Source organism: Alligator sinensis, unplaced genomic scaffold (genome assembly GCF_000455745.1).
Source record: "Alligator sinensis unplaced genomic scaffold, ASM45574v1 scaffold447_1, whole genome shotgun sequence".
Lineage (NCBI taxonomy): Eukaryota > Metazoa > Chordata > Crocodylia > Alligatoridae > Alligator > Alligator sinensis.
In genome coordinates, this window is record NW_005842123.1 from 186,216 (window position 1) to 211,127 (window position 24,912).

Below are 24,912 nucleotides of genomic sequence, written 5' to 3' on the forward strand. Positions count from 1 at the left end.
TCCTGCTCTTGCTTTGAACCTCCTCCCTTGATCCTGTCTCACCTCTGCCTTGGACCTTCTTGCCCTGCCTTCAGCTTTGCTTTGATCTTATCTTCGCGTTTGGACTCCAGTACCTTGCTCCTGCCTATCCTATCCTGTGTATTGGATTCCTGGACTTCTGGCTTGGCCACGACCACAGAGTCACTTGCCATCTGTCATGATTCATCATGCCATCTGGTATTGCAACCTGAGCTTCTGGACTTATGGTATAGTCAACCCATCATTTTTTAACCCTGATTCCCCATGTCTGGGTCATATCTGTGACAGCTCCTGGACTTGGCACAAAATCTTTAAAGCTTATAAGACTTTAACATCTTTAAAGTCTAATAGGGTAGACTTTAACCTTTTAATCATTAAAGACTAATATTTTTTGTGATTATTTTAAAAGCCAATCTAACTTTGCCCTCAGGAACATGCTGTCTTTCTTTTGTGTTCTTATTCATGTTTTCCAGAGGATGCACTTGATTTTAATTAGCATGGCTCTGATTTCTCCATCAGAGTTGTAGTTTCTTTTCCCAGACCCAGGTTGGCATTCATGCAGAATAATCGTCTAGATTATCATTTTGATAAAATAAAACCAATTTAGGGATTGTTTTAGCTTCTCTCTTCTTCATTTTGGTTGTTTTTACATCATTCATACAGGAATGATTGGTTGTCTCATGCTAGTTGTTCCAAATAGAGAAAGGATGGAGCTTGTAATCATCACAGATTGTGGATATTTATTCAGGGTACCTCAGGCTTATAATGCACAAAAGAAGCAGTGGCCTGTGGATAAGTAAAAGGCTTCAGCTTCCAGCGTGCTCCAATCTTCCCTCATCATTTCCAAATTTGTTCTGAACAACAGAAAGTGAATAAAAGGGAAAGTGATCACAAAAGCACAATTGCATTACTTTTCCCCAACAAATCAGGGAGGGAATTTGCATGTAATAGTTGTTCCTACCCAAATGTTATTCTCCCCTTAACTTTATTCTGTGAGGTTCAAATAGAAATTGCATAATTAAACAAAAAGAAGAAAATACGCACACATTTTTTGAATCTGTAGTTTATATTTGCTTTGTGCAGTCGCTGAAAGTGCATGGCTTTGGTTTGGGCAGAAAGCTGCTATATGTAATTTCCAGGAAGCAGACACTTCATTTAACTGCACTACAGTCAGCACAATTAATTGAAGTGACATATTGAGGCTTCCAGCATGCAGCTTATAATCTTGAGGGTAAGAAACATTTATAGGGGGACTTAAACAGCATACATGAGTTGCTGCCATTTTTCATAAGACTCTTAAGAATTTTCACTATAATGTTTTAGTTGTTTTGAAGTCATAGAAGTATTTAACTAGCAATCGATATATTCTAGACCAAAGGGAAAGCTGATCTTAATAATGTTGTCGTTCCCCTTCTATTCTGAGTTCAGATCTAGTGGATCACAGTTGGTAAACTCCTTTCCTTCTGAGAGAACTCTGTGCTTGCTTTTTAAAAGCTTTTAAAGATAAAGTGGCATATTTAAAAATGTAGCTAGTGTAATAAAAGCCTGGGGTAGGTTATAGATGTGGAAATATTTGTTGTCAAGTGACAGTGGAAAACAACTTTTTGGTTCTTCTGCATTGTACTGAGACCCAAATCTTAATTTCTACATCATCCTTGGGAACATACTGTTTAAATGTCAGTGGATTCCCAGGTAGTTCTGGTATACAGATGTGTTTCTCCTGAGCTGTTTGCTTTTCTTTCACATGCTGTAGAACTATGGTCCAGTGCAGAACAAAAGCCAGGGTAACAGCTCATGAGGGGTTTTTGCAGAGCAGGCCAGGTGAGGTGTAGCAATTTGGTATTGGATCCACACTGAGTGCACTATCCAAAACTGATCCTTTAAGAGGGCTAGGATTCAATGGCTGTGGAGATTACTGCAACCCACAGTTATTATAGTTGATGAAATTGTAACGAAGAATTATTTAGAAAGTTTTTTTACTATCCAACCTATGTCAGCTGATAAGTATTGGACAAGATTGTCAAGAAAGGTTGTTGAGTCTCCACTACTGAAAGTTTTGAGGTGAAGAGTAGACAAAGAGTAGTCTGAGATAGTTTAGACAGTAATGTTTTTGCTTTTGAGTGATGGGTTGAACTAGATGCCAGCTGTTATTTCATTGAGTGTGGGCCCCTTTAAAGACAGGCAGTCTGTCCTCTACCTGCTTCAGGAGTTGGGGAAATGTACCTCAGCCTTGACCCTGCTGTCTGAATAAAGTAGATGGTTCTTCACTGCACTCTCACTATGAGGATTTTTTGGCCTGAATTCTGTATGTTTGACTGACCTTGCATTAACCAGTGTTCAGCTAAATGTGTGTGCAGTAGTAGGAAAATGGTATATGACACACAATTAATGCATAGCATTTTGTGAGGTAACCATCTAACCAAAAAGGTCTTCCCTGACTACCAGGTTACTTATCTCTGCATGACAATGATATCTTTTTATGAATGATGCACGTGTTTGGCTGACAAAAACAGAATGCACAGTTTGGTGCACTGGCCATGCAATTAAAGTACTGGTACTGCTTTTTTCAAAAGGTTGCTTCTCAGTGGACTGGAAGCATCTTGCACATTTCTGAATTTGATAAGCTCTTACTAAAAGCAGCAAGTTGAATTATACAGTAGTATTCCATTCATTATTTACCATCTCTTTTTAAAGTCTGTCACTATGAAAGAGATCTGGCATACAGTATTGATTCTTGATAGAATGCCCTGATTTAATCAAGAGAGAAAACAAAGATAAAAAGATTGAAACTGTTTCTCTAAGTTATAGCTCTGTGTATCATTAACAGAGTTCAGAAGTTGCATTATTTCTTTCCCGTCTATTCGGATTTCTCATGTAAATTAAGAACAGAGTACTCTTCACATCTCCTTTTCAGAATGTTCCTTAGTCTGTCTTTACAACCTGGTTTATTTCCTCATTATCACTCCTTTGTAAGCCCAATATTATCGATAGTGAGATACTTATCAGCACAGAATAAAATAAAAGTAATGCAAAGGCACAACATTGTCTTATTATAGTCTTTGGTTAGGTTTTGTATATCATAGCTATTTTTAATTTTCCAGGTGCTGAACAGCATAGAGGGATCCATGAGTGTACAGGCAGATTAGATGCATCAGCAGCTGAAGGTTTGTCATCTGTTTCATGCAGCTACTTTAAAAAGTATTCTCATAGGTGTCAGGAACTGTGGGAAATAGATCACCAAAGTTATTTCACTTAAATGAAATAGCTATCGTTTGAGAGTGAACATCGATGGGGAAGGATGCGTGCTGTTGATCTCAAATTTATTTGCAGGTATATAATTAAACAAAGAGTGGTCTGGGATCTATTTTTTACCAAGTGTGATTGTGGTATCTGATTTCCATACGTTTTTCTGTATATTTTGTTTTGAGAAAAACTTATCGTTTTCATATTCACATAAATATATTTAGAAGATGAGAATTCTTTGTCCTGGAAAGTGATGGCATGAGGTTGTTTGTTTGTTTGTTAGGTTTTGGCTCTACAGGCGACCTAGCTCCCAGTTTCTCCAGCTGGTACTCCTTTATACCAGGGGTGAGCAGTTATTTGGGCTGGAGGTCCACTTATGGAGTTTTGGTGAGCTGTTGCGGGCTGGGTCAGCAGTGTCCCGCTCCCCCCTCTCCCCGCAATGGCTCACCAAAACTCCCTAAATAAGAGATTACTGAACCAGTACAGATGGAGTGGATGGATGGGGTCTCCTTGGAGACCAGCCCAGGACTCCTGTGACCAGAGCTGGGCAGATGGATGGGCTAGGAGCAAGACCGGCAAATGGTGCCAGGGCTGGGGCCAGAGCAGACCTGCAATCCACTCCCTGCATGATGGATCATGATTGGCCTGGCCCAGCAGGTGGGTGGAGGGCATGCCCAGTGACCCAGCCCCCGCTGCCCTGCCCCAGCACAGGTGCATGCAGGTAGCCCCAGTACAGCATGGCTGTGCAGCAGCATGGCCTGGCACTGTGTGGCAGCCCTGATGGATTTTGACTGGATTAGGCCACCCCTCACTGCTGGGCTCTGCTGCTCCGCAGCTGCACTGTATTGGGACAGCCCTAGTAATGGGGGCTGAGTTATGGGCATGCAATCCACCCTACCCCTGGGTCAGGATGATCATAAGCTGTCATGTGGGGAGTGGATCGTGGCTCTGCCCCAGCCCCAGCCCACACTGTCACCACCCTGTGATCCTGGACCCAGCCCCCATCCATCCATTCTGCTCCTGGATGCTGCTCCCTACCCACCCATCTGCCCAGCCCTGCCAACAGGGGTCCTGGGCCGGTCTCCATGGAGATCCTGCCTGCCTGCTCCATCTGGCAGCCCTGGAGGTGGGTGCAATGTGGACATGGCTAGGCCTCCCCAGACCTGTTGCATGCCCGAGGGTAGCAGGACCAGCCACATGTATCACAGCCCAGGGACCTGCTGCAGGTTGGATAAAATCCGTTGCTGGGCCAGATCTGGTCCACCGGCCATACTTTGTCCACCTTGCTTTACACCGATAAGCTAGTTTCACAAATTAAACTCATGTATTTTACACAGCCTCCGGTGCCATAATGAGCTATGGACTTTTATGCACATAACAGTGTGGATAGGTGTTTAATAGAATTACAAAGTTGTCAATGGGTTAGGCTCCATAGGACATAGATGTCTACTGTAGATACTCTTGTAAGTACCATCTAGGTGCCTGTCTGCATCTTTAGATACATGTGTAAATTTGGTAAAGAGATACCAATTAATTTATTAGGTGAGTGTTCCCAAGTGAGATGGAATTAACAGATGCTTGGGAGGCAGGGAAAATGTCTTAGCTACTGAAACAAAGGCCTGACCCTTACAACTCCTCAGAAGCACTCTTCCTTATAACTCCACTCCCTCCATGAACAGCTCATGACCAGCCTGACCCAGGAGGGGGGTGGAGTTCACACCCATAACCTTGACCCCCTGCTACCAGGGCTGTCCCAGTACAGTGCAGCTGTGGAAGAGCACAGCCCAGCAGTGAGGGGTGGCCTAATCCAGTCAAAATCCTCTGGGGCTGCCATGTGATGCCAGGTCATGCTGCTTCACAGCTGTGCTGTATTGGGGCTGCCTGAATGCACCTGTGCTAGGGCAAGGGCAGTGGGGGCCAGGTCACAGGTGTGCACTCCACCCCCTCCTGGGCCAGGCCGGTCATGATCCATTGTTCAGGGAGCAGATCTTCTCTGGCCCCTGTCCTGCACTGTCACTGCTCCGTGATCCCAGTCCCTGGCAATTCATCTGGATACACCGTTTGTAGAATCAGGATCTAAATGATGTGCAGCTAGAAGCTTTAAATGGTGTTTTGTGGAGTTTTGAACTGAGTTAATGTGATTGGTTTCTAAAATAGGATTACTCTTTCAACTTTTTAGCTCAGTTTTTAACATTGGACTACATATTTCCTACTCTGTCTCTTCCACTCTCCCAAAAAATATCATGGTGGTTGCAGGCATTTCTGCATTTGTACTTGTTTAGAGCCATCAAAGTGAATTCTAGCCATGGAAAGTGCACAGAGCGATTATCTTAATTATCTTCATAAGAAGAATTTAGTTAAGGCATGGAAGTCTGTAGAGCTTCACAAATGAAGAGATCTCTCTCTTTTTCCCCCCCTCACTATAAAGCAAATACTTACTGTTACAGTCTGTCAGGCCACAGCCTGGAACTTGAGGCTTTTGCCTGATAGCACAGCTGCTCATCTCAGCCTGCCACCCCATGACTACCTACCCAGGCTGGTTAAAGCCAGTGGGAAGCCTCCAGTAAAGCCTAACCCTCTGCCCACTCCCTGGTACCAGAATGGCTGGCCAGGGTCAGCTGACCCTCCACTGCCCCCATATAAGCCCCTGTCCTGGAACAGGAAGTGTCTGGGCAACAGGGTGGTTTGTGGTTCCCTCTGGCTTGCTCCTTAGCTTCACCCTCTCTTTGCTCTCCTGGTTCCTTGACCTGACCTGACCCTTCCCTGGATTTTGCTCCTGGATTGACCTTCTGGCTTCCTGACCCAGTTTGACCTCAGATTCTACTATCTAAGTCCTATTCAGTACTTTGATTTCCCAAGTGGTCCCAGATCAGGCTGCCAAGTGTTGTCTTGGCATGCCATAGTCTTGTACCAGTTTGATGCTTACTCAGTGTAAGAAGTAGACATTGACACTATGATCAGAAACGTTTGGGTACTTACAGGCTTCTGACATGCCCTTGACTATGTAAATGGACATTTACAGAAGTAAACCCTTGTTTTCACATTTATAAAGGAATGGTAAAAAAAAAAACTTTTTTTCCTCTGTGTTCAGCACCAAGTAGCTTAGTACTGCTGCCAAGTATTTCACTAATACCAGATTGAGTAACACTCCAATTAGCCATCTGAACAGTTTAACCAGCATATGAGCTGTAGGCAATTACAGTGAATTCCAGTCATTTTAATAGTATGTTGTTTTGTGAATAGACCTATTGTTTTAAATAAGACTTGTAATAGAGTGAGTTATAGTCTGTATGAGTAAGAGTAGGCCAAGTCCAGACATAGAATGAATATGTGTAGCTTTAATACTCATCAAACGGACAGAATAGGAATGTTATTTTTTTAATCATGCAATCAAAAATGGACAGTCAACATAGTAACATTTCCTGGAAGCAAAAGGAGTGAGAACAACATTGTATTGAAGGAACTGTTTGTTTATTTGGAATGATAGCACATTACCATAGAAAAGGAATTAAATGTTGATGTTCCAATTCCTTAGATAGTCTTGAAAATCACAGGGTTTAGTGTGCATCTTTCTTCTTCTGAGTAGAAGAGTAATCGTCTTAGAACACCTTTTCCAGTCCTCTCAGAGGGCGCATCTACACAAGATGCTCTACTGCGCATTAGACTAATCTGATATGCAGTAAAGCATCACTATCTACATGCGTACGAGACTTACTGCACAGTAAATTAGGCTAATGTTCCATTTGCTAGTACCAAGAAATCAATTAACGGTGCATTAGCTACGGCACAGTAGCACATGTGTAGACACTGACTGGGAGTAATTTGCTCTCAGTCAGCCTAGGCAGCAGGGGGCCACTGAGGGTTGGGGGGGGTGTTGCGGGAGCTGTCCACAGCTCCAGTGTGGAGCTTGGGATCACAGCCCAGCTTGGTGACACTGACTTAGGTCAATACCTTCTAGCCAGGTGGCAGCAGGGCCCTGAGCTGTCCCCTCACTCTGCTTGCTGAAGGGATGGGGGAGCTTTCTCTCCCCGCGACGCTGAGAGACAGAGTGTCCCTGTCCCCTTAGCCATGTTGCTACCCATGTAGCAGATGCACCAGTTGACTCCTGCTCCCCTCTCATGCCTGGGGGAGCCAGGAACTGAGCAGCACTGGGACCAGGGGGGAGCTGCAAGCAGGGGTTAAGCAGTGCTAGGACCAGTGGGAGCCACAGGGGGAGGGTGGGTAAGCAGTGCTGGGACTGGGGAGTGAGCAGTGCTGCTTCTCCTGGTCCTGGTGCTGCTTAACCCCTTCTCCCCCATGACTCCCCCCAGTCCCAGCGGTGCTTAGCTCCTGGCTTCCCCCAGGCACAGATATGGAGCGGGAGTTGACTGGTTCATGCACTTCGTGGGCAGCAGCAGGGCTGAGAGGATAGAGAAGTTCTCTGTCCCCAGCCCAGCACTGCAGAGAGCTCCCCTGTTCCAGTGCTGTTCAGCTCCCGGCTCCTAGGGGAGCCAGGAGCTGAGCAGCATTGGGACTGGGGTCAGAGAGCTCCCCTATCCCCCCAGCAAGCCAAGATAGGGGAGAGCTCGTGGCACTGCTGCTGCTCAGCCAGCAGCACCCCACAGGCTGTGATCCTGAGCTCCATGCAGCTGGGAGCTGTCCCCTGCTCTGGGACAGCCCCCTCTTGCTCCGCAAAGCCCAGGCCTCACCCTGCTGCTCCCTGCCAGCCTGGGGCTGGCACCAGGGGAGCCTGGAGCTCCCCTTGGCTGCTGCAGGTGCCCAGGAGCAGCCCTGGCCTCAGCTGCTCCTGTTGGGAGCAAATTTGCTCCCAACGTGGACATACATGTAGATGTGCTCCTGGGCTCAGTTTACTGTGCCTTATTTTAATGCAAAGTAACAATTGCACATGTAGACATGCCCAGAGCAGAACCACAGCCACTTGGGAACAACTCTACCCATGCTTATTGGATTCCTCATGAGTATCAGCAATACCCTCTGCCTTACATTGTGTAGGTTAAATAATAGATCGAATGTTATATAATGAATCACAGCAGACATACTGGGTCTTCAAATTTCATGCAGAGGACAGAAATGAGTGAAACTTCTATTCCATATGCAAACCAGCAGGCTGCCTGACTGACTAGGTAGAAGGATATCTGAAGATTATAGACAACTAGAGCTGCCCAGAACAACCTGCTCTAATACCTTTGCAAACAATAGGAAAATACAGACAGGTCAAAAATGCCAAGTCTCTTTCTCTCTTTAAGCAGACATTTCACTCGCCTTTGGTAAATGGTAGGGCTCTGCGAAGCTTCGCTTGCTGATTTGATTCGGAGGGGATTTGGCCCAATTCGGCAGCCAAATCTCCAAATCCGAATCAAATCAGGAGACCCATTAATCTCTCTGAATCAGTTCGGAGAGATTTGAGAATTCAGCCATAGACATAGTTTTATATGTTTTTTCTACATACCTCAAGGTACCAGATGTGGCTCATGAATGCTGAGATGGTGGGGCAGATGGAGTGTCCTATGGGAGCACTGGGGGTTCCCCTGCATGCTTGGCGGTGGACCCAGAAGTGGACCAGAAATACTTCTGGTCCACTTTTGGGTCTGCCCTGGAGCGTGTGGGGGACCCCCACCCCCCAACTCAGCAACTAGTACCTCCTAGGTCTGGGGAGTACCCAGGGTCCCTCCACAGCCGATCAGCAAGCTGGGGGGTGCGGAGGGGGGTCCGCCTCCGAGCATGCAGGAGGCCCTCCCACGCTCCTGTGAGACGCTCCATCCGCCCCACCATCTCAGCGTTCATGAGCCTCACCTGATACCTCGAGGTATGTAGAACATATGAAGCTGTGTCTATGGCCGAATCGCTGGTTCTCCAAATCAGAATCAAATCTTTAGATTCAGATTTGACCAAATCAAAATGGGACAGTGATCCGAATAAGCGAATCGAATCACTGTCCCCCGAATTGGGCCGAATTTGAATTGAATACTGACCGCTTCACACACCCCTTCGTAAATGGCAGCGCTTCCCTTCGATGTGATTCTTCTGTCCATCAAGAATGGCCTGGTTCCTTTCAACTGACATTTATGAGCTGGGCGTAGGGTAAGAATTTAGCTCCTGTGTGGCAACCCAGAGTTCCTGCAGAATCTCAGTGAATGAGACTAGCTGAAACTCAGGCAGAATAGACCCTGTACTTTGCATCCTCTGAAGACATTAGCCTTTCTCATTAACTGCAAAGCAGTCCAGCCCAGCTAAGATACAGCTTATTTTATTCCCAAAATAATAAAAATATTTTTAACAGTAAGAAAATTAACTAACTAACCAAATATCAACAGCCTGGATTAACCAGCCTGTTAACCACCTGAATACTGCTGAGTAAGATTTTGCAGATGCTTTGGTGGTAGTGAAGACCTGCCTGTGTCCCCTCTCTGCACATCTCTGGTAAAAATATTTTACATCATGATGAATCAGATCAAGGCTGGGAGTGACATTTTATCTTCATGAAACTGGTGGAATTCTAGATGATCAATTATTACTTATTTATTTAGTGATTTTCACTTTTAAATAACCAGTTAGTTTCCAGCTTGGTGTGCCAGGCTGTTAAGTAGAGGAGGAAAAGGATATTGACAGTAACTGAGAATCATCATCTGATTGCTGTTCAGTGGTCTCTGTCAAGTGAATTGGTGGTCCTTGAGGATTTGTGTTTCCTTCCTATGAAGACAGGATTAGCATTGGCTACATCAGCAGAGAGCTGATGAATCAGATAGACACAAATTCTGAATTTAACTCACCCCTCTAAGGTTTTAGAAAGATGAGATAATTTGATCTGGGCCCTGGCGGAGAAGGTGAGGTGGGTCATGGTTCTTGTGCCATCTTTGCCACTGACTTGCTGTATGATGTCAGTTAAGTCATTTGACTTCTCAGTGCCTTTGCCTCCCCTCTTAACCTTTATCTGTTTGGTCTATTTAAAACATAATCTTCTCAGGGAAGGATTTTTTGTTAAAGGAAGAGGGGACTTGAAGATATGTGTCTGTGAAGCAAAAACACGTGCATGATAGTAACATGGGCAGGCCCTACCCCTTCTAGCTTTACTCTGGGTGGCACAGGTAACAATAGATGAGAATAAGTGGCAGTATAGACTAGTGATCAGAGTAGAAACCCTATGGTAGGTATGGTGGTTGCTGGCCCTTGCTGATGCCTGTACCATTGTGCCTATATTACCATCACTATTTTTGCTCACTAGATTAAAGGTAGCATGGGTAAACCTCCTCAGGCTGTTGCTGAGTCTTCATGTATCTGTGCAGACATATCCTGTGCTTTTTTACAATGCCCAGCACAATTTTGACTGGGAAGCCTAGGTACTACTGTCTTTTAAGTTAATAGTATCTCTTCCAGACTCCCGATTAGGACTTTGTAATAAATGAAGCAGATTTTACTCTGAAAAAGCCATAACTGTATTAACCCTGGTGTATGCAGGAGCAAGATTTGCAAATTCACACAGTTTTGAGGGACACTTATGTAGTGGACTAAATTAAGCAGTACAAGAGTTTCCGTGTTTTGACTGCAGGAGATCTTTCTTCTGGGACACAGCTGGGTAGTCCTATGAGGTAATCTCTCCAGAGGTAGTGGAACGATAGCAATGAGAGAGTCTTCAGTGCCACAACGGTCTTCCAGGCTGCCATTCTGGCATTTATCCAAGCTCTGCATTCACTTTAAAACACTTTATAAAACAAATGTTGAAAAACACAAACCGTCAATCTAGAAATCTTAGCTTTCACATGCTGGTAATGATTTGTAGTCCCTCTACATGAGGTAAATAGGATAATTGAATATGGATTGTAAGCACACAACTTGCAAAAAACATGCAACCCCACCAATATAAGGCAAAATGTCTTGCTACATTTTCTTAAGCCTACTGAGAAGGCTAGTTGAATGTGTTTGGTGGTGAAGAAATTAATCTCTTTCGTGTTTCATGTGTAGGAAGCATGCAGCTCCATGAGATTGCAGTGGGCAATGAAGCAGCAGAATTCAATTTGCAGCAGTGACCTAAGAGGGGCTATTTTTAGTAATAAAATAGGTCAGGGGATGTGGTAGTACAGACTCATAAATGAACAGTCTTCCCCTTCACTCATGGGGCTTGTTTCCTCTTATAATATAGCAGCTCGGAGGTGGAGGAAACTAGATTGAAATTGTCACGTGATCTGTGTTTGAATTTTTTATTGCTAAACAATCAGGGGAAAAGCACTGTGATTTCTCAAGCTGTAACAAAGAAAAACTAGGTGAATATGGTGCGTAGGGTTTTATGGCCAAGGAAAACAGCTGGGTGTTGTGAAGCCATTATTGAAAGTCATATTTAGTGCTGCTAGAAATTTGGTGCTGTACATATGACAGGCAATTCTCCATTTTTACGACAGCGACAGGTTTTCACATGTTCCTTGTACTTGCTTCTGGTGTTTATATATTCTCTCAGGACCATCCGGATGGGGCCTAGAATGTGTAAGTGAAGGGGTATTTTCTCCATTTGTTTTATTCTTCAGAATTTTCAGGCTTTTCTGTAGGAGGAAAATTTGCTGCCACGTTGGATAAAGTTACCCCATTTTAGGGGTATGTGTCATGCACATGTTGATTAAACTGAGCATGTCTACATGAGACACTACTGTTCAGTGGTTACCGTGCATTTATTTAATACTTGTATAAGCTACTACTAAATAAATGCACAGTAACCATAGTTACTGTGCAGCAGTGCCAGCGAACACCTTTAAGTGACACTACTGCACAGTAGCTTAATGCTCAGTAGTGTCTCGGCACAGTTTTTGCTACGTCATGCTACTGTGCAGTTGTATCAAGCTACTGCACAATCAGGGTCTTGTGTAGACATGCTCATTGACATAAAAGTCTTATCTGCCCAGATACAAAGTGAAGTAGATTGGAAACTGCCTTATACTCTATTTAAACTTGTTTATTATAAGTATTACAGTAGCACTTAGAAGACCTGATCATGGAATGGTACCCTGTTGTATAAAGCAAGACAAAAAGGTGCTACCAGGCCCAAAGAGTAGTAAATGCTAGTGAGCTTCCTTTCTCCTGATTGCATCTACACATGCCTATTAATGCACAGCAATAAACTCTGGAGCTTGCTGGCGGTTGCGCATCTTCATTCGCACCTGGGGTCACAGCCTGGGGCAGAGTTGCCTCGGTTGGTAGGAGGTCCAGGGAACAGCCTGCCAGCCCAGGGCTGCTCCCCCTGGCTCAACATGCTGTGGAGGGCCTGGCTGGGGCATGAGGGTGCAGGACTAGCCAGCAGACAGCCCCTGCACCCTCATGCCCCTCATGCCCCAGCCAGATGGAGCAGCATTTGCATGTGCACTGCTGTGGTGTTTTTTACTCTGCAGCATGATAATACGTTTACTTTTGTGTTTACAAGTACTATCCTGCTGCAGAGTAAATTAGTTTACTCCAGCCTAATAGGGGCACACATGTAGACACCGAGATGCTTACTTTGCAGCTAATTAGTCAACTGCACAGTAAATGTCTCCAGTAGACATGCCCCCCTGGGAAGAAATGTTTGTTGGAGATGGGGGATTCTAATCCTGGATGCAGCTGAATCAGTGTAGGCAGATCACTTCAGATTTCACTGTGAAATGGGTTTAAAATCTGACCTACCTTATTGGCAGATCATGAACTTTAATTCACTTATGTTTCTCTGGGAAGGAAACTCATCCAAAGTGCATTGAATTTCTTCCAATTGAATTGTCATAGACTTCAGTGGTTTTGGATCAGGCCTCATAATCATCTGTACAGTCAGTTGTAAAGGTTGCTCCAGCATAATTTAGTATTCTTAAAAGTAGCATTTGTACTGAGAAAGTAAGTATTGCTGTTTTTCCTCTGCACTAAAATGTTGAAAGTTTTAATTATTTTTTGCAGATGTTACCCTAGTTTGGCAAAAGCAAAATGTCACCATCATTTACTGGAAACTTGGTCATTCAGTCTCTCTGCCCACCCTCCATACAACCCATTCCTTCTACACTCATCATAGAACCACAAGTTCATGACAAACATCATCTGTTTGCTGCACACATACATAAGAAAGCTTTGGCTACCAGAACATGCTCACTGACATGAAGTCATTCATTATGTACTGAGTGGAGAGCTCCAGCAGGATCTCTCTTCATCTTTATTCCCAACAGGCAATAATGCTACACTTTGCATCCTTCCTTACTTCCAAGGCTGTGTCCAGACATGCAGGGGTGTGTGGTTTGTTGTACAGCAAATCTCTTTGTGCTGCCACAAATGGAGCACATTTAAACATGCCCTGCACTGCAGTTTTGCAGCGCAGGGCCAAAATTTGCTACTGGGATTTCCTGGTAGCAAAAAAAATTAACAGACCAAAAAGTAGTGCAACGTACATACAACAAGCATGCACCGGCACACATGTAGACAAGGCAGTCCAGAGCAATGCTCTGGCTGCCTGAAAGACCTCTGTGTTGCCTGATCTGTGCCCCTGCTGCTCCAGGCCACCAGGTAAGACTGCTGGGGTCAGTACCAGTGCTGGCCCCAACCTCCTGTTCCCCCTGGTTGAAGAGCCAGGAGGAGCTAGGTGAGGGCAGTTTGCCTGTTGCAGGACAATTTGTCCCACGACGAAGCACATATTCAGGGCACATCCTGCGACAATTTGTGCGCTGCTCACGCTCCTGCATATCTGGATGCAGCCCAAAAGTACAGGTATATTTGGCATCTTTTCTGTCCTACACTGACTGCCTTTAAGTCAAGGCCATACAGTAGAAAGCCTGCTTTTTCAAAATATCTGGACCTTGCTTTTATGTCATTCATTTTTGTAGCAGATAAATTTAATAGTTATTTTAAATTTAGAGATGGTTTAATCTTTTACATTCCATTAGGAGCAAACTTATTTAAAATGCATTTTTGACAATCCTTACTCTTTATTATTTCCCTATCTGTCATCAACAGGATGTGTTAATATTTTTTGTTTGTTTTGTTTTTTGTGCCAAAACAGAGCACGAGAATGATGGCTTGTTTTCAACATTATGAGATTCCCATGTCAGTCATGCAGCAATTTCTTATTTCTGTGCAGCTGTGGTGGTTAAATTAATTTATTTTCTACTGGGGAAGGACATAAACTAGAGTGTCTGAAAGTATGAATTGTGCTGAACATTTCCTCAGGTAGGAAAGTAATTTGTCCTCCTTCAGTGCATAGTATCACCATTCATATTATGAGACAGATATGAATCTCACCTGTGGTACCCATAGAGGTATAAATAGGAATCACTTTGGAGTTACACTGATGTAACAGAGATCATAAGCCTAAAGAAAGGGTCATATCACACCACAGGAGACAGGTCTGCAGATGGAATAGCCCTTTGATTGTCACCTACGGTTAAATGCTGGACTGGCACTCCTGCCAAATAAAACTCTTCATGTAAATTCAGTTGATATGTGAATCTGCTTTCAGGCTAACTTGGGTATTATCTTCAACTGCCTCCAGAACCAAAAGACTTTTCAGAGGTGGTGATACAGATGCTGCATGACACTGTAGTCAAGTTCCAGAGCTTGTTGTCAGGAAGCTTTGAAAAGGCAGCATGGGCAAGCAAGTAAAACAATGGATTTGGATCAAGGAAATGTGGGTTTTGTTACTGGCTTTACCCTGGCATGCTGTGTAACCTTGGGCAGTTTGATTCACTTCTTTGTCCTTCAGTTTCCCCACCTGCAAAATGGGCTAGGTTAGTGGTTTTCAGACTGGAGTACACAGAGCTTTGCCGAGGGGTAGATGTCTACATATTAACAATGATGGTAGAACTTCTTATTGGTCAACATGAGGTGAGTGATGGCATTGCTGTGCACTGACATAGGTATCAACACTTCCTAAGCAATGAATGTGCAGAGGTGCATTAGGTGTAGGGAGTATGAGTAGCAATATTTTGCAGGTAAAGGGGTCTACAGCCAAAACAGTTTGAAGACCATTGGAGTGGGTCATATCATCATAATCTATATGTTAGTATTTGCAGTTCAGTGGTATCAGCCCATATTTATCACAAAGAATCCTAACAAACTTGTGCTACAGTTACAAAAATCACCTTTAATTAAAGGCTGTAAAAGTATCTTTAGCACAAACATTTAGGTCTCATAAGGTGTGTCTACGCATGCCAATTTAAGGCACATTAGCCATTTTTAAGGCTCATTGAGGGCACGTGTCTACACATGTGCACCCTTAATGCACCTTAAAAATGGTGATTTTAAGCTATTTGTGCCTACATTTGATACCTGCTTAAAACTAAAGCACCTTAACACATGTATAGACATGCTAAGGTGCATTAACACTGTGCATGTCAACCATGAATGCCGTGTGTCCCTGAAGGCTGGAGGGCCATGGTGACCTCCCACAGGCGGCAGTGTCAGTGTCGGGGGCGTGGCAGCGGCAAGTGGGGAGCTCCCACAGGCGGCCGCGGTGCTGTCGGCGGTCGGGGGGTGGGGTGGTGAGCGCTGACCAGCGGTCAGCGACCACCCACAGACACTGCCAGCAGAGTCAGTGGTGGCCAGTGGTGATTGGGGACCACCCGCAAATGCTGCTGATGGTGTTGGGGGAGAGAGGTGGTGAGCAGCGACCGGCAGTGTTGGTGGCGCTTTTTGCAGGGGTGCACCGCCAATCTTAGGGGGTGCACATGCACCCACTACGCGTCGCCAATGATGTCACCAGTGGTATCAACAGTCCACACGCTGCATTAATGCGCCTTAGTGCATGCTTATGCAGCCACGTGCCTAAATTGCCTTAATGTGCATTAGGTGAATGAGCATTAAATTTAGGTGCATGTAAAAGCATGTGTGCATGTAAAAACATAGGTGCATGTAAAAACATGCTAGTTTCATAAATTGAGATTATCTGTACTTAACCTGAGAGTCTAGTGCCTTTATTGAGGGGAATTATTTTATGCATCCAGGATGGTCAGCTGGGATGTGAAGAGAAGAGGAAGCAGAGCACAGGACAAGAGAAAAACAACACACTCCTATGAATTTGTTCACTTCACACCAAAAGTAATTGTGGAAATGCAACCATCTGGGTTACAGCTTGGGACTTTTACCCTTTCCCGCACTGACTGGTAAGAGGGAGTAAAGAGTATGTGGTTCCCTTGATTGTCTACCTTTCTAAGGAGGAAACCAGACCCACCACCACAAAGGCACCCAAGAATCTACCAACTCTAGCCAATATTATAGAAAAAGTCAGCTGTACCTCTCCTTCATCACATGTAAACTGCTCCTTCCCATCTTTGCAGAATTAAAATGGTGTCTGGGATACTTATATTTGGCTGAAGCTGAATTTCAGCAAAGCAGAAATGAAGTTGGAAGGAGAAAGGGAACGCTTAATAGAACTTGTTTCCTTCATCCCATCATGTTACTCAAACAGCCATTACCTGCAAAAATACGTCCATTGTCAACTGAAGATAACAAATTTTTGTTTAGCTGTATTGTGGAGGGGTATGACCACAGTGAATAAATTTGTGACCTCTGCCCTATCTGCCTCATCATATTTCACAGTGGAACCTAACTCTGAAAATCAAGTACAAGTCACTGTGGGCACAGAAAGAAGAGCAGCTCCCTGCTGTAACTCGTAACACTTTGCAGGAAGTGTTCTGAATTACAACAATCCCCCAGACCAAACAGAAGTTCACTTTTGGTTCCTGGGGGGATGCAGGATTGGGGGATCCTGCTGCTGGCTGAGAGCCTGCAGCTGGTTTTCGCTAGCAATGATTCCTCCTCCCTCCCAGTTCAGGCACTGTTTTCAGAATGGGAAGGGGGAAAGGGATCAGAGAAGCTCATTGTAGGAGTTCCCCAGCTGGTTCTGGAGGGTGGGGTGGGTGGATTAGAGCCCCCCCACCATCTCAGAGAGGCTGCAGTCCATCCACCCTACCCCCCAGTGCTGGCTGAAAAAAACCCACACCAAACTTCCTCCACTCTCTTTCCTCCCTCCCATTCTGAAAACAGCTCAGAGGCTTGGAGGTGGCGCAGACACAAGTTACACAAGATACTGTGTTTTGAAACTTCTTCATCTGAATCCTCGTGCAACAAGGGTTCAGATTTTTGCTGGATTGGGCCTTTTTAAAGTATTTTGCAGCTGCACACTTCTGTTTGGTCACGGTTGTAGAGTACTTTCAGGGACCAGATTGGGCAAAAATTGTCACTTCTGTCTGTGCATTTTGGGCTCAGCAGCCTACTGCTGCTTTGTTTGCACTCATTCCCTAAAGAATGAAATGTTCAGCCTAAGGTATCTTTGATATTTAAAGCCTTCAGAGGGATTTAAAGCCTTAGCTATGTGAGAAATCATCCCTCCCTCTGAGTGTGACCTCAGACGACAGTGATGTTCCACCAGAATTATGAAACTGCTACCCAAGCAGGGGAAGCTAGAGATGAAAACTTCTCAGCTGTTCAGCCTCACCAGGCTATGGAAGTCACTGCTAGATGTAATGAGAATGATTATAGAGCATACAACATGCAAAGCTAAGTTATAAACACCTGTTTTTCAATTTTTTTCTCTCAATATACGCATGCGTGTAGTCTGTCTCTGCACTAACTTGCCAAGGTTTTAACCCTCTCAGACCAAGAAGGAACTAAGAGCTTGTTTTGTTACTTTAATACTACTGTAGTGGGTTTAGCTAGCTATTATGCAGCAACTTTTATTAGTAGATTATCAAGAACCTTATAACATGAGTTCAGTATTAATATTCCCTATATTACCCGTGGGGAAACTTAAGTGCAAAGAAGGTAAGTGATTAGTACAAATTAACCAACAGGTCAGTGGCAACTAGGAATACAACCCAGATCTTCAAGTTAGGACCGAGGAGCATACATTAGAATTCATGTGAGAATTAGTATCTCTCGTTTAGTTGCTGATGCTTCAAGCTTTTCATGTCCGGCTATGTGTGGACATCGCCAAAATGCCCATCATCCACCCCACCCCACTGTAATATCATTTGGATAATCATAGTGCTGAGAGTTAGTAGGCGTTGATGGGAGCTTGTTTTCATGCAGCACCACAAGCTGTAACAAACAATGGCCTCTGATTATTGCTGGTTAGTGTGACAGGATTTACAAAATTAACTTGCCAGCTGAAAAAAATAAAACATGTTGCCATGGTCTTTTATCCGGGTCTGGTGCTTCTCAGAGTGATAGGGAATGCCAAGAAATGAGTGTTTCTGCGGCTGCATGTCACTTGGAGGTGTATCACCTTAAGGAGCAAGCACTTCCGAGAATGAGGACAAGCTACATAGTGTGCCCTTATCTGAGCCAGGAGCTGTCAAGGGTAGCAGACCCTCATCCCCAAGTTGAGCTGTCCTGAAGGGACGCTTGTGACTATGGTCATTTTTATTTACTGTACCCTATATGCTTGTGTATAAGTGGAAACATTTCTGGATAACACAGCAAGTTTAGATGGATTTGCTCATACTTACCTGATTTTGGTAATAGCTCTTTCCAGAAAAACCTGCAGCTCCTTGTCTTGCTCCTTCCTAACTGGGGGAAAGTTTCATTTTGCAACTACAGAGCTTTGGCTAGTATGACAGGGATCAGGGCAGTTCTACAGCCCTCAACTCTCAAGGTGCATTGGCTTTTTCAGTGTAAGGCAGTGTTTCCTAGTGTTTCCATTTTTATCTCCCAGTTGTGCTTTATACTTCTTACCTGAGTCTGTTCCATCAAATGCAAGCAGGAACACTGAAGAAGTCTTAGATTACATCAGTCTGTGACCACCACTGGTGCATATCTCCCCAGATCTTACCTGCTGCTATTCTGACTGGTGACCAAGGCCAGAGAATAGCTCAGTCTAGGTTTCCATTGAGCAGGGGGGTTGAACTAGCTGGCCTCCTGAAGCCCCTCCCGACCCTACTATTCTATGAGCACTCTTCGCCCGACTAATAGAGCATAGACTAAGGAAAAGGAAAGGTATTTTTGTGCTTTTGCCCAAGTGCACGCAACCAAGATTTGGCAAGAAATAAGAGGTTGTAATTTCATTACTAGTTAATGCAGGTAAGTAGTTTGCAGATTTGAATTCAATGAATTCATAGCTGGTCAGTTTTTTAAACTTGCTGGGTAATTTTAAATCATAGCACCACTTAGCATGTATTGCTGGCATAATTTGTGTTTGCTGTGTTATGGCAATGATTTCAGAAGGACCATCAGCTTGATTTCAATTTGAGAGTGTCGTATACTGGCTGTTGCTTTCTCACATGTTCGTTCGTTCGTTCTCTCTCTCTCTCTCTCTCTCTCGCTGTTTCTGGCTCTGATGATGCCCTCTGCCTGTTTTGGCTCCTAACTTGGATGCATCTGGCCTTTGAGTTTGTGCACTTTGCCATAAAGCAAAATGTGGAGCAGTTTGCATCCTGATGGGCCATTGAGGGGGTCACTGCATTTGTGTAGAAGAGGGACAGCTGTTCCTTAAAATGTAATCATGGGTGTGTGGGAGCAGGGGAGGTGCAGAGGTTTTCCTTATTGTGATTTTATTTTAATTGTTCTTTGGTGGTTTGTTTTCATGACTAGCCCTATAGGGCAGAGCTTTCCAAACTTTTCATGTTGGTGACACACTTTTTAGACATGCATCATTTCGTGACACAGTAATTCAGTTCCGGGGGAGGGGCCAAGGGAAGCAGATGCGAGTAAGGGAGCTCCGCGGTGCCCTTCCGCAAAATTTTCTGCATTTCGCGCGACACACCTACACACTGCCGCCGACACACTAATGTGTCGTGGCACACAGTTTGGAAAGCTCTGCAATAGGGGGTTCTGTGCTTTTAATTGGTTGCTTTTAACTGGTTAGGGGGTTGATATCTTATAACTTTTTTTATACAGCTTAATAAAAATCAAAGTCTCTCTTCTCCCCCTGTTTCTGTCCTGGGCACATGAACATGCAAATAGGAAATAGTACATTGGCTACCTATGAGCATGTCTGCATCTGCTTGTTATCTCTTGCAGTCTATCATGGCTAGGGCTCCTCCTTTTTTCATCTTCAGAGCCACTAGTGCAATTGGTCCTGGTCTATGACAGGATCTTCTAGGTATTACTAGAATACAGGTACTGAGAAATAACAAATGTGGATGAGAGTACACAAGCACACTTGCAGTTGTACACATGTACAAATGGAATCTCCTTTTTTCAAAATTAGGCCAGTATATAGAGTGTCAATTAGAGCATGCACATGTATTTTGTTATACACAGAGCGGGTTTTGGCTGCTGTTCAGATTGTGTAGTTTGAAGGGGAAATTGGTTAGATTCCCAGATTTGGAGGTGACTTGAGAAGATTGATGTCTGATTATAGATCATGCTGTGCAGAGGTGATGCTTTGATTAATAGGTTCATTCAGGAACCACAGCTGCAATAATGGCACTTAGAAGCAGGTTTCTAGAACCGGACTAGCCCTGCAGGGGTTCTCCCCCTGTCTTCCCTTGAGAGAGTTAAAATCTGGAAGGGAGGAATGAAAGCAACCTTTCATTACTGAACTGGCACTGGAAATTGGCATTAACTAAGTCCTGCTGTTGGAAAAGCCTGAAGAATTGGCTCAGTCCTTTGCTTTCAGTTGGTGATACTGAGGTCACAGGTGCAAAGAAGTCAAATCTAAAGGGAAGAGGTGGGGATAAAACAGTAAATGTGATTTCAGCAAATTGGAGTGTGGTGACAGCAGAATGGCTAGGGAGTGCCTGGCAGCACTGCCCTTCATTCATTCTTTGTCCTTTAAAACTTTTATTCAGAGCTTTGTTTGGAACGTGGAGAGAATTTTAGTGGTAAATTTGGTCTTGTAATGCAAACTGGGCTTTGGCTGTTTTCTCAGACTGTAAGGGCTAAATCCTGTCTCATGTTCTTATGCCTAAGTGCTACTTATTTTCCCATGTTTCTGCAATTTTATGGCACATACACACAGTTTGGATTTCATGTACCGATGCCCACCTGGTGCTTCCCTACTGAGCATGTTCAGTAGTCTGCAGTATGGCATAAGTGTCCAGTTGTGGGGTGGAGGGAAAGGGCAATACCATTGCCTAGCCATGCATGTAAGACCATATAAGATGCAAAACTTTAGTCATGGAAAAAACACAACTCGAGGGTGTTTGACTAGAGAAAGAGGAGGGCCCTCTCATCTTTCTGCCTAATAAATGAGTGGCTAGAGCATTTGCCCACAGAATGTCAGACTGAGTTATATGCCTCTCTGACCTGAGGTGGCATTTAACTTGTATCCCCTGTTTCCCAGCCAACTGCTATAACTACTAGGCCATAAGCATTAACAAGAGTAGTCTCCAGACTTCCTGAACCTAGCTTATTGCACCCTACATTTAATGTTGTTTGGATAAAATGAGAAAACCAGGGTAGTTTCTGTCCCACTGGGGATAGGGGCCTGGACTCCTTCCTTCTAGGACAACTTCTGCCTAACAAAGCCCATGTACCCTCTAGCTTGTTCTTCTCCTGGCCCCACATATCTTTCCCTGACTTGGTTGCCGAGAGAGCCAGCTTCAAGAGGCGGGCTGGAGAGTGGTCTTGCAAGTGCTTATGTCATGGCCTGGTTGTTGCAATACTTTGCTAAGGAAATGTAAGATACAGGTTCAAATGTCACTGGATGAGGAAGGCCTAAAACCTGAATCTCCTGGTCACTGGATAAGTCCCCTATCCACTAGGTAATCAGGCCAAAAGGTGGGAGATCCTACCAGCTTTGTTTTACTTCTAGTAGGTACATGTGCAGGTTGATCTATTCTGTCATGGTGAAAATAGAATGCAAACTGTGTACAGATGTCAAAATTTGCCACTGTGCAGCCACATAAGTGACACTGTCTCAATAAATGAAATAGGATTTAGCCCAAAGTATTACATTTTCTAAAGAGTCTTCGTAGATCCACATTGTCAGACTGGGGTGCTAGAGGTATTTTATATGAAAACCAGAGGAAGGTGAGGGAAATATGGAATAAAAAATAGAGAGAAAGAGCATATGCAGTTCAAAGGAAAAGAAGGTTTTTATTACTGTTCTTCTCAGAGTCATATCTTGCAGTCATATCTTACTGTTCTAGGGTGGCCTTCATAGAGGACATTCCAGTTTTCTGTTACTCTGTCCTCTATTGATATGAACCCGGATGCCTTTGTGCCCTCTATTTTTCTCTTTAAGAGGACATAAAGGCATCCAGTTTTGTATCAATAGAGGACAGAGGACAACTGGACTGTCCTCTATGATAGCTACCCTATACTGTTCTCAGTAACATGGTTTCCAGAGCTTCAGTCTCTTTTAGTTGAGTTTCTTTTTTGGACTGAAAATAGAGTAAATTTACAGTACAAACAATAGTGGAGAATACAAAATGAACCCTTTGGGGAGCTGCTCTTTGTTAAAATTTAAGATACTATCTTTGAATGTTCAGCCCAGGGATGCCAAAGTTCAACTGCAGGGCAAAAACCAAGACCTTCAGAACAGAAGGGAAAACTGAAATTAGCCTAGAAATTAAATCCTCTGAATTACTGATCATTCATGTTGACCCCAAAAGCCAACTCTGCCTACATGAATTTTCTTCTTCTGACTTCCAAAATTAGGAGCCAAGAAAGAACAGTAATTAGCATCCTCTGTGACACTTAGTTTTGATGTTATTTAAACAATATATGTATTTGTAGTTCAATATTAAAGTGAGAAGAAAATATCCAGCTAAGTAGGCCTAAAGCAGAGTACAATATAAGGAAGACTCCCGGGTTTTTCCTGGGGATGATTAAAGGGACTGTCTTGCTGCTTTGATGGATTGGATGGCTTAGTTAATTCATTATTTGTATATGCTTATTTTCGCTGCTGGGTGGTCATCATTTGTGATTGTGAATTTAATTAATGGATAAGGGCCCAGAGTTTTTCCTGTGGGTATTTTTACTGTTTAAATAAATAGATGAAAATATATAGCAGAGTTTAACCCTGCAGATAACCTTTCATGTTGATATTTTTAATAACATGGCCTTAGAGTCAGGGTAAAGCCCATTCATTGAAACACTTCCGTTAGGGAATTTTATCTCTGAAGTTTATCACTTACATGAAAAAGTTCTTATCAAAATAAATGTCATAGTGTTTGTTATATTTAGCTAAATTAGAAATACTCTTGGACATTTGATGGTGTCACATGAGGCAGTGGCAGGGACTGCTGCTGTGACCAGACAACTGCTGTATGTTCATCAGTTGGCATTCCTACACCACAGTACCTGGCATTATAAAATGATAGGCCAAGACTTTCAATACAGTGGAAAATGAGGTTGTCCGATTAGCTTTTCTGAAAATAGGGTTATTTATTGCAGTGGTTCTCAACCTTTTTTGTACCAGGACCCATTTGTAAACATCACTGGCTAGTCCTGACCCAGTGCCCCTCACTCGTGACCCACTGCCCCCAGGCTCTAGTCCCCCAGTGTGTGGGGCCGGGGGTGGGTGTGTGTGGGCATGGGGGGCCCCAAGCAGCCCCTTGCAGGCTGGAACTCTGCCAGCCTGCTAGGGAAAAGCCACGATTTCCTATGTTTTTCTCCTTTAAAGGAGACTCCATTTTTTAAGTTTGTTGATACATCCTTTCTTATGTTTTTGTGACCCAATTTTGGGTCGTGACCCACAGGTTGAGAAACGCTGATTTATTGCATACCACCCAGCCTCATATCTGCTTTTTAAAAGTCCAAGGTATAGTGAGCCTGATGCTCCCTGATGTCAGGCTCGTGACCCTTCCACCCCCACCTTATGATTCTGGGGTCAGCGGGGCTGCTGGGTCAAGGACCTGGTGCTGCCCTCAGCCCAATCCCACTTTTTGGGGAAGGGACAGCTGTGTTCTGGACCCTGGAGCTGCCCACACCAGATCCCTACTCTCAGCTGAGCATTGGGATCTGTCATGGGTCAGCCCCAACATGCCACACATTCATTTTAAGGCATGAAACAAATGAGCCACAAAGATGTTACACATTATACGTAGAATATCTTTATGGAATATTTGCTATATTATCACACCATAAATTGGCTTTATCATGTGGCCAGATTAATGACATGATTATCACTTTAATTGTGTGCTTAATGTAATGTATGCCAGGGCCCTCAGTTACTACAAGGAAAGATCTTTTTTTTCTTCATTCTGTCTTTCAATAACAAGGTGCATATCTTATTTTAGGGCGCACTCTATTTGAGAAAATATGGTACAGCTATCTTCAAACATCTTTATGTAGTGCTAATAACACTAAACTCCACATTTGTATATAGTTTGCCAGGTCATTGCCCAACTGTGTTGTCTACTCTGGTGGATGTTCTAGCAGCAAAGCTGAACTACTAGGGCAGGCCATGATTCTTGGCCAGGAATTCCTTGAGAGGATGGTACAGGGTGCCATGCAGTGTTAGGATTGTTAGGTGTGCAAACATGATTCACAAAATAAACCCAAAGGATGTTGTCTTGAGCCTAATGAGTGGTTCCTGAAGGCTAAAAAGATTGAGAACCAATCTTGTGTGCTAGGGCATTGTTGGGAGCTCTAGCTGTAATCAACACTTGCAGGGCCTGTTCCCTTTGCATGCCTGTGGTCTGCTTTGGCTCTTGTCCTTTCCGTAAGTGAGTTCTGTCCATCTTTTCTGTGATGTATAAAAGAGTCATGAAGAATTTGCTGTAAAGTGTTTTTACATTATAATTTATACTACTGTGAAAGGGAAAGAAAGAG

General features: G+C 43.9%; 1 protein-coding gene across 1 annotated transcript in view; it reads left to right on the top strand.

Moving 5' to 3' along the window:
- SERGEF (secretion regulating guanine nucleotide exchange factor) overlaps nt 1-24,912 on the top strand; it is a 258,261-nt gene that overhangs the window by 179,408 nt on the left and 53,941 nt on the right. The window contains exon 11 of the mRNA XM_014520505.2: nt 3,120-3,182. Coding sequence (XP_014375991.2) covers nt 3,120-3,182 — 63 coding nt within the window. The remainder of the gene's footprint in view (nt 1-3,119; nt 3,183-24,912) is intronic.